General features: G+C 47.8%; 2 protein-coding genes across 2 annotated transcripts; one reads left to right on the forward strand and one right to left on the reverse strand.

The window, feature by feature from the left end:
- Positions 293-1,748, forward strand: LOC8072694 (peroxidase P7). The gene is made up of 3 exons (XM_002437084.2): positions 293-608; positions 694-873; positions 983-1,748. The coding sequence occupies exons 1-3, from the start codon at positions 402-404 to the stop codon at positions 1,535-1,537; spliced, it is 942 nt and encodes a 313-aa protein (XP_002437129.1). The 5' UTR covers positions 293-401; the 3' UTR covers positions 1,538-1,748.
- On the reverse strand, positions 6,273-8,095 carry LOC8072695 (peroxidase P7). Its single transcript, XM_002438485.2, has 3 exons — positions 7,625-8,095; positions 7,324-7,515; positions 6,273-7,169 (listed from the first exon to the last, which is right to left on the reverse strand). The coding sequence occupies exons 1-3, from the start codon at positions 7,856-7,858 to the stop codon at positions 6,606-6,608; spliced, it is 990 nt and encodes a 329-aa protein (XP_002438530.1). The 5' UTR covers positions 7,859-8,095; the 3' UTR covers positions 6,273-6,605.

Raw genomic sequence — 10,074 nt, forward strand, 5'->3', positions numbered from 1 at the left:
ACGCACACACTTCTTACGTGCTGAGCACTTTTTTTTGTTTTTGAAGAATCGTGCTAAGCACCTTTCAAGGTCGACATGCATAGGGATTATGCTGATGCACTTTGCGCCCATTTGTGTTTTATATATGCCATAGAAAATGTGTCCAATATTGGTACTAATGGTTTTTATATTTCCCCTGATACAAATTGTATTATATTTCATGGTGCTACCCCTAAATAAGTGCTTCCCTGTTCTATAAAATTTTCTTCATTCATCATATAAATTACATCCTAAACTCCCGCATGCAACTCTACCCGGAAGCACTATAAATAAGGCCCATGTGCCCACCCCTCTCAAATCCAAGCTGCCGCAGAGACCTTTCTCCTTAAGCAAGTAGCTTCACCGAGTGTGCAGGTTTTGCCATGGCGGCTCCTACCTTGATGCAATGCTTGGTCGCCATTTCCCTCCTCTCCTGTGTCGCCCACGCACAGCTCTCGACCACGTTCTATGCGTCCTCCTGCCCCAAGCTGCAGAGCATCGTGCGGAAGGCGATGATCCAGGCCCTCAGCAATGACCAGAGGATGGGCGCCTCTCTGCTCAGGCTCTTCTTCCACGACTGCTTTGTTCAAGTACTAGCTAGAATCCTCACACTATTCAGATCAAGTTCTCCGCCGGTAACAGTACGTACGTAATAACAGTATGTGATGATGACAGGGTTGCGACGGCTCGATCCTTCTCGACGCCGGAGGGGAGAAGACGGCAGGCCCCAACGCCAACTCGGTGCGCGGCTATGAGGTCATCGACACCATCAAGACGAACGTGGAGGCCGCGTGCCCCGGCGTCGTGTCGTGCGCCGACATCCTCGCCCTTGCCGCGCGAGAAGGAACGAATCTGGTACGCACGCCTACTAGTTTGTTTGTTTGTTTAATTACATGTCATATTCAGTTAGTTAATGACGCGTCTAACACTTATCCTTCGTTTGTTGTTGTCCGCACGTACGTAGCTCGGCGGGCCGACCTGGAACGTGCCGCTGGGCCGGCGGGACTCGACGACGGCGAGCGCGTCCCTCGCCAACAGCAACCTCCCGCCGGCGACGGCCAGCCTGGGCACGCTCATCTCGCTGTTCGGCAGGCAGGGCCTGTCGGCGCGCGACATGACGGCGCTGTCGGGCGCGCACTCCATCGGGCAGGCCCGGTGCACCACCTTCCGCAGCCGCATCTACGGCGACACCAACATCAACGCCTCCTTCGCGGCGCTCCGGCAGCAGACGTGCCCGCAGTCCGGCGGCGACGGCAACCTGGCGTCCATCGACGAGCAGACGCCGACGAGGTTCGACACGGACTACTACACCAACCTGATGTTGCAACGGGGCCTGTTCCACTCAGACCAGGAGCTCTTCAACGGCGGGTCGCAGGACGCGCTGGTGAGGCAGTACAGCGCCAGCTCCTCGCTCTTCAACAGCGACTTCGTGGCGGCCATGATTAAGATGGGCAACGTTGGGGTGCTTACCGGCACCGCTGGACAGATCAGGCGCAACTGCCGGGTCGTCAACAGCTAGATGCATGCCATATAAAAAAATAGCAGGCTACAGTGGCGCTATAGCGGTTAGAGAGACTCGATGTTAAGTTATTGCTCTTTGTGTCATTATATCAATTTTAGCCGCTATTGTGCCGCTAAGTGGCATATTTTGACCGTTATAACGGTGCTATTTCATCTTTTGTGTACTTATCATTTATTTGCTAATTTAATTAGTTATTTTCTGCTTCTCATTTGCTTACTAATTACTTATAATCATGTTGTAATGTCATATTGGTATACTATTACTTATACTTGTGGAATCTTAGAAATATATTTATGTTCATTGAATTTCAATGTTTTTATATCAATTACTAATGTTTTCATACCTTTTTATAAAAACGTTATTTGTCATAGTACCACTATAGCGTCGTTGTAGCTTCATAGCTGTTAAAGAAAGCTGTCACTATTTTCAATGTCACTATTTTTAATAGTATGCTATTTTAAACTAGGATTTATACTTGTAACTTTGCAAGCTTGCTAATCGATCGACCGCCGGATGGAACGGAATCCACCGACATGTACGGCAAGCTAGCTTATCATGAATACGGAGTAGTAGAATAAATGGTGAACGACCACGCAAGCAGTGAACAACGAAGAAACAGTGAAGGCACACTGGGGAAGAAAATCGCTCATACTGTATCACCTCGCGTTCGGCTGTTGTGTACTCTAGTCCTGTCATGTTCTCCACTGAAAGCAAACAAAAAAAAAGGAGTGGAATAATTCACTGAGCCAAAATCTGCAAATCTAGTTCCGCGCCAAGGCCAAGCTATGTGCTCCCCCTTTATGGGCCCGCCTAGTTCCTACCGACTAACAAACACAAACTTTTTTAGAAAAAAATATATATTAATATCTCAACTTCTAAATCGACTAATGCATATAGCTACTACTTATTACACCACAAGCACTTTAAAAACACACAAACACAACACACGGTAGCTTCCTCACACCGAAAACAGTCACCACAATGCAAAAGACCATTTGCCGTCATACCACGTAGGTCATCTTAGCAACTCAAATCTGCTAGCCACCATCTCTCACGTTGGCCTCCTTTCCAGCTTCGTGGTGGCCTCCCGTGCTGGCCTTCTCGCTAACTTCATGGTCGCAAGTGGCATACGGTCCCACCAAACTGTCGCCCTCCACTGCCAGTAGATGTGAAGCCCTCAAATCACCACGACAACACTCTACTCCTGACCACCTTCCTCTGTCATTGACAATGCAGCATTGAATCCTCAACTAGGCCCCACCTTCCTAGCCACGACACTAGCCGTCGCAGTAGACTGATCGAGCACAAACTTCCAAAATGACGACTCCAACGAGGAACGCAATGCCACTAGCGCCACCATCGCAAGGTCCAGGTTTTCACCTAGGGAAGACAAGCCGCATAAAGGGAAGAGAACTAGTCGATTGACGCTTCGAGGGAAGAAAATGGCGTCTAGAGACGTCGCTGTCATCGGCCCAAGAGAGGCAAAGCTTTCGCCATGGCACCTTAACCTTGTGCACAGTATTGGCCATGGCTTGTCAGCTGCGCCAATGTCGTACCTCCACCGATGTCACCACCGGAGTGCCATCATTAGCCTGTCCCTAACCTGGGGGCGCTACATCTAGCCACCAGAGCCCTGGATCCGGCTGCCCGGGCCATAAAGTGGCCCTGACCGACGCAGGCACCGTTGATTGCGGTGCGGAGGAAGAAGGCAAACGGAGGAGAGAAGCTCTGCCACCACTGCCTAGCACTTCCAGGTCCCTGCCAACACTGTCGTGGCCGCTGCAGGTAGGAATGGCAACGGGTACGTACCCGATGGGTACTGGCCACCTGTACCCGCACCGGCCAGTTCAAAACCTATTCCACGGGTTACCCGCGAAAGCAGACGGGTAAGAAATTCATTCCGTACCAGATATATAACAACTTTCAACAAGTTAAATATCACAATTTCTAGGAAATTTAACATAATAACTTCCAGCAAATTAATAGCAGCACTAGTAGCACACCAGCCGCTCAACACTTCCCACGTTCAGCCAATCAGTTCATGGGCTATATGGGCTAAATTGCTTAGGTTGCTTACTCATTTTGCGGGTATTTCTTACCCACGGGTACACGGGTATGGGTACTACAATTCCACACCCGTACCCGCCATACCTGATAGGTAAAGGATTTCGTCCAATAACGTACCCGCGGGTACAAAATCTATTCCATACCCACATTCTTATCGGGTAAAACCCGTCGGGTACTCGGGGTTTCGGGTACCCATTGCCATTTTGAGCTGCAGGCAGGCACGTAGAACCCTATGTGGCTCACACAGAGGCATGTCCCGTCGGCTAACCATTGCCCACATCACCGATGCCACCTGTGCGAGAAAGCCCCGCCTCCGCCATCCCTGCAAGCCCCACGCCCATGCCGGTAACCTGGTCCGGCGGCAGCATGGCTAGAGACAGGATGGAGCGAGGGCGGCGGCCCCACGACCATGTCGGCGACCTGGTCCGGCGGCAGCGTGGCTAGAGATGGGATGGAGCGAGGGCAGCGGCTAGGGTTTGCCTGGCCATCCGTGTCGCCACGTGAGGGCAACGTGGGTCATTGTTCAACTTCATTTTTATTTTTCTGTCATCCGATCTCTGTTTCATTGATTGATCTAGCCACTGTCTCATCTAAGCCCTTCCAATTGGAACCAAACAGACAAATACATTGCGCTGGGGAATCTAGAACAAGGTTGATCAGTTTTATGTTAGATAAAGATATAGTAGGAAGAAGGTCGAAGATGATATCCTTTTTTTCTTGACAGTTCATTATGGCCACCTCAAAGTTTGCTAGAGTATACATCAGATCCGTAGCAACTTGGGCCTTCATCCTCTTCTCTAACATCTTGCAAATCTCCTTAGAATGTTGATGGACCGAAGGCTTGATAATGTCACCTAAGTTCTCATGGTCGGTCTTGTCATTGGCGAGAATAGTATATCTGTCATCGGCCATAAAAGTTGCTCAGTTCGCTTTATTTCCTAGCGGAGTAGAAAAAATGTGTTGACATAAAATCTTACCATCAAACCCGTAATAAGAGCTAGGTCATCCGAACCACGCATGGTCGAGACACGCAACGAATATAGATCTAAATGGCAATGCTGACTAGCAGGTCCATGGGACCAATTTGACGCTAGTTGTTTACCCATGAATCCATGAATGTCTCACGGAAAGACCGGTCACGAAGACGCACAACAGGATGCACAAGGATCAGTAAGGCCACCTAAAATGGTGACAATCTCATCGAGAGCATTGCTAGATAGTAAGGGCTCTTGAAGAGCTTAAGGATTAAGATAAAAGTAAGATCGATTGGTTTTGTTATAATTGGATAGATGGATCTCTCAATCGCCTGTGATCCTTTCATATAAATATTTGGATAGTTGTATTCCACACGAAATCTACAAGTTTTTCACGAGATCGAATGAGTTTTCGAAGAAAAAAAACTTAGCCTTATTCGTTTCGCTAAAAAGCCAGGCTAATTTGTTATGCAAAAAACACTAAACCATGGCTAATAAGCCGTGCTGATAAGTTTAAGCAAACAGGGCATTAAGGTTAATGCCCAGTCCAAACCAGCATAGTCCAGGTTCAATAGTGATCGATGAAGAGTCTGCTCAAACTTGCGTGGGCCAATTCTTATTGTCACCTTAACCAAGTCGAGGATGTTTTTTTGTCTTCTCAAATTTGATCTTTATTAATCTATATTTGATCTTTCTTTTGCATATGCTTTCCTGGTCCATCTTTAACTTTCCAATCAATGTTGGATAATAATAGAGCAAGAACTGTTAAGGCATTTGCCATTTGTAGCAAATAGATGCAGAGTGATCCCACACTTAGGCTCTATTTGACACAGTTCAGTTTTACTAGTGAAGTTGATTTTTATAAAAGAGTTTCATGAACAACTTTCTAGAGCTGAGCTATTTTGAAAAAGTTATTTGGTAAAACAGTTTCACCAACAGCTTCATGCATGGATGAAACAAAGAAATGGGGGAGAAAGCTAGGATAAGCTATTTTTCAGCTTCATCTCAACTTATCTCTTTGTGAGAGAAGAAAAAAAATAGTTTCACCTATAAAGTTGTTTTTGGAAAAGAGTGTTCGGCAACTCATGAAGTTGTTGCCCTAAAAATTGTAAGTGATCATGCTTCCAAGCCACTAGTCCCAAACAGAGATGACGTGTGCGCAGTTAGATGCTGGAATGCTACAAAACTGATCACTGACCGCAAGAACACACCCACAGGTCTACCTACCTACGGGCGCCCGCGCCTTGATAGGCCAAGGTTTTGCCCGTGGGCTTGGTGGCGGCCGACACTGGCACTGGATGAACACGTACGCGCGCGTGGACCTGGCGGATGAGGACACGCACGGGGGCCCCAGGCCAACCAACCACGCTCCACGGCGACGAAGAGACGGCGGGCATCTCCCAACAGGCATTCCGATGTATTCCGAGCAAGTGGACGTGTGGTATGCTCGCAAAACCACGAGGCAGGTACGTCGCGACCCTACCCGTGCTCCCTCCACCCAGCAACTTGAACTAAAGGCTCAGGCTCTCCATATGCTTCTTGCCGCTGCTGATATTACTTAGAGATCGAATCGACCGATCTGCCTCGATTCGGCCACTAATATACCTACTCATTACTGGAACGAAAATAATCTTAGTTTCTGGAGTATATTTAGTTGCTCAGATCGTTTTCTTATAAGCTGGAATTGCATCTGCAGGACCTGTAACAAAGATTCGTATTCCACATGTATACTACAAAGTAGCTAAATTTGGATCAAATTACAACGTGACGAATTTCATATCAATACAGTTGCCGATAAGAAAGAAGGACAGGATTATTCCTGCCACGTAGGATATATAATCAGAAGCAATATTTTTTTGATAGGATAATCAGAAGCAATTAATTAAGTAAGCGTGCTACACGATACCAACAGCCACGCAGTTTTGACAGTTGACGACTCTGAAGATATCCACCAGACCACCATTCAGTTCGACGACCCTACTTTGGATCGGAAGCTGGTCCATCGTCCAGCAGCAGTTTTGACGCTAGTTGACCTTCCTGCAGTCGAGCCTGACCTCGCCCTGCGTCCCCGTGAGCGGGCTGATGGCGCCCATCCTCACCATCGCCTTGGCGAAGTCGGCGGCGAACATGGCGGCGTTGCCGCTGTACTTCTTCACCAGCGCGTCCTGCGAGCCGCCGTTGAAGAGCTCCTGGTCCGAGTGGAACAGCCCTTGCCTGGCCATCAGGTTCTGGTAGTAGGCGTTGTCGAACGCCTCGGGGGTCCGGACGTCGATGGGCGCCAGCGCGGCGTCGCCGGCGCCGCCGTCGCTGGCCTGCGGGCACGTCTGCTGCCGGAGCGACGCGAAGGTGGCGTTGATGTTGGTGTCGCCGTAGATGCGGCTGCGGAAGGTGGTGCACCGGGCCTGCCCGACGGTGTGCGCGCCCGACAGCGCCGTCATGTCGCGCGCCGACAGGCCCTTGTTGCCGAACATGGTGACGAGGGTGGCGAGGCTCGACCCTGGCCCCGGGAGGTTGCCGTTCGCGTCGCTCTGGCTCGCCGTCCGCGCGTCCCGCCGGCCGAGGTACACCGTCCACGTCGGCCCGCCGAGCTGCATGCATTATTCAGGAAGGTGGATGTGTCAGGTCTCGCGTCAGTGGCAGCTTGTAACAAAGCATTGCATCGTGTCATGGATGCTCTGGCCGCCTGGCGGCGGCGCTGATGCTCGGATGAAATGAAACGCGCCGGCGCCGCGCCGTACGTACGAGGTTGACAGCGTCCCGGGCAGCGAGGGCGAGGATGTCGGCGCAGGAGACGGTGGCGTTGCAGGACGCCTCGACCTGGGTCTTGATGGCGTCGATGACCTCGTACCCGCGCACGGAGTTGGCGTTGGGCCCGGCGTTCTTCTCGCCGGTGAAGGTCGCCGTGTCGTCCAGCAAGATGGACGCGTCACAGCCCTGCAACCCGGCCGGCCACCACCACAACGCTCCCAGCCATCAGTAATGACGCTGTACAGTGCATGCATCTATCGGAAACAGGTGACAGATTAAAATGCAATCAATGTACATTGACGAAGCAGTCGTGGAAGAACATGCGGAGGATGGAGGCGCCCATGCGCTTCTCCGCCGCCACGGCCGACGCCATCCCGGCCCGCACGATGCTCTGCACGTTCGGGCACTTCTTGCTGTAGAAGCTCGTCGACAGACCGCCGCCGGCAGCAGCGGCACCGGCCATCAGGAGAGACAGCACCGCGGCCACCGTCAGCAAGCACCTTATCACTGATGATGCTCTCACCACCATGGCTGAAGGCCTAAAGCTAACCCGATCGACCTGTGGATGTGGATTGAGACTTGCAAAGGTTGCTGGTGAGCAGCTAGCAGTGATGCAACCAGAAGATTATAGACCAATGGTTGATCGATGAGAAGGAACAAGGACGAGGCCGCGTATATATAGTGTGTTGTGTGTCACCAGTTTGCTGCTTGGCTGCTTGCACTTGCACTGCATTGCCTGTTCGGCCCATATGGGCAAGCTAGCGCCTGAACTCGCGCTGGATTGGTTGACTAATGCGCACGGCGTAGGCTGGCGAGAAGGTGACGGTGGGCAGATTAGGGTTGGACTGTAGTACAACTAGTACTGCTGCAAAATTGTCCTTAAAAACAAAATTTAATCAGAAGATCAGATCGGTGTAGACGACGCTGGTTTGGTTTCGCGCATGTTCCACAGCAATCATCATCTTTGTGAAACGGCAACTTGCTACTATATGCAGACTGCAGAGTACATCGGAGTAGTTGTCTGGTTGACGAGATTATTAAGGGTATATATGCTCTGTAGTTGACTCTTGGACATGCAATCTCATAGGGAAGGGGAGCGATCCGTATTGTTGAGGGCGTGTTTAGAGCGACTCCAAGAGCTCAAAAAAAATAACCCTCAAAACTCTTTATTGGGACCTCTCTTTAGCAAATGTTTCTCTAGAATTAGTTTCCTCCGCAGCAGCTTTCTAATCTTTGCACCCAAAACTAATTTAAGCTCGCCACGTCATTAGTTAGTTGGTTCTTGACTTTTTTCTGTCCGCTCGTCCCTGTGTTGGTATATCGGATGACCTGCCTAGGAGAGCAGGAGATTAGGGGCGCATCTTTCTTTTTGCAGATATGTGGGATGCTTGCTCGTTTTTTCAAAGCGACTAAATTTTGGGCAAAGGCTTGGAGAGCTGTTGGAAGGAATTTTCACCAGTAACCACGCAAATATCAGTTTTTGGGGTCTTATTAGTCTTCTCTTTGAGATGCTCTTAGATCCAAATTTTTTTGGAATTTAAACATTGTATCACTTTTATTTGTATTTAACAGTTATTGTCTAACGATAAATTACAGACAAAATATGTAATTAGTTATTTTTTATCTATATTTAATATTTTATACATGCGTCTAAAGATTTAATGTGACGGAGAATCTTGTAAAGTTTTAGAATTTAAAATGCATCTAAACAAGCCCTTAGTCTGGAGTGTGCGGTGCCAAATTCGCAATAAAGCGCTTTTCCTCCATGTTTAGAGTCTAGCATTGTAAATAGCACGTGACTCAGTGTAATGATGTGATTGAGTGATGAGAAAAGTTATAGTCAATTATTAAGTAAATTTAAAAATTAACAAAATTTCGCGACTTTGGAAAATTATTGCTGCCTTTCTAGGGCCTTGTTTAGGTTCTCAAAAATTTTCAAAATTCTCCATCACATCGAATCTTGTGGCACATGCATGAAACATTAAATATAGATAAAAAAGATAACTAATTGCATACTTTATCTATAATTTACGAGATTAATCTTTTGAGTCTAGTTAGTCTACAATTAGACAATAATTGTCAAATAAAAACGAAAATGCTACAGTGGCAAAATCCAAAAATTTTCGCCAACTAAACAATACCTCATCGTTTTACTTATAAGAATGGTTAATATCGAGTGATGAGCAAATCTACGTACTGTAACTGATCAGCTTGTCTAGTTGGTGCATCCCAAATCTTGAATACTATGGCTTTGTTTAGATAAAAAAAGTTTTTAGATTTTAACACTGTAGCACTTTCGTTTTTATTTAACAAAATGTTGTCCAATTATGGAGTAACTAGACTTAAAAGATTCGTCTCGCGATTTACAGACAAACTATGCAATTAGTTATTATCTTCATCTATTTTTAATACTCTATATATGTGCCATAAGATTTGATGTGACGAGAAATCTTGAAAAGTTTTTTGTTTTTGGTGAACTAAACAAGATCTATATATACTACTATATATTAATTAATCTTCAGCTTGAGTTAGGCATGAAAAACGAACGCAAGCCACCAAGAGCGTGTAGATACGTCCAAGCTGAGCCAGACTTTGCACTTGTTCCGAGGCGATAGTAGCTCTCTGAAAGTCCAGCTCCAGCCTATCATCAAGGCTTGCATTGCATATGATCTGTTTGGAACCCCAATCACGATTATGCTTACTAACCTAACCGTACAGTAATATAATACTACAGGCTTTCCTGCT

Source organism: Sorghum bicolor, chromosome 10 (genome assembly GCF_000003195.3).
Source record: "Sorghum bicolor cultivar BTx623 chromosome 10, Sorghum_bicolor_NCBIv3, whole genome shotgun sequence".
NCBI classification, from domain to species: Eukaryota; Viridiplantae; Streptophyta; class Magnoliopsida; order Poales; family Poaceae; genus Sorghum; species Sorghum bicolor.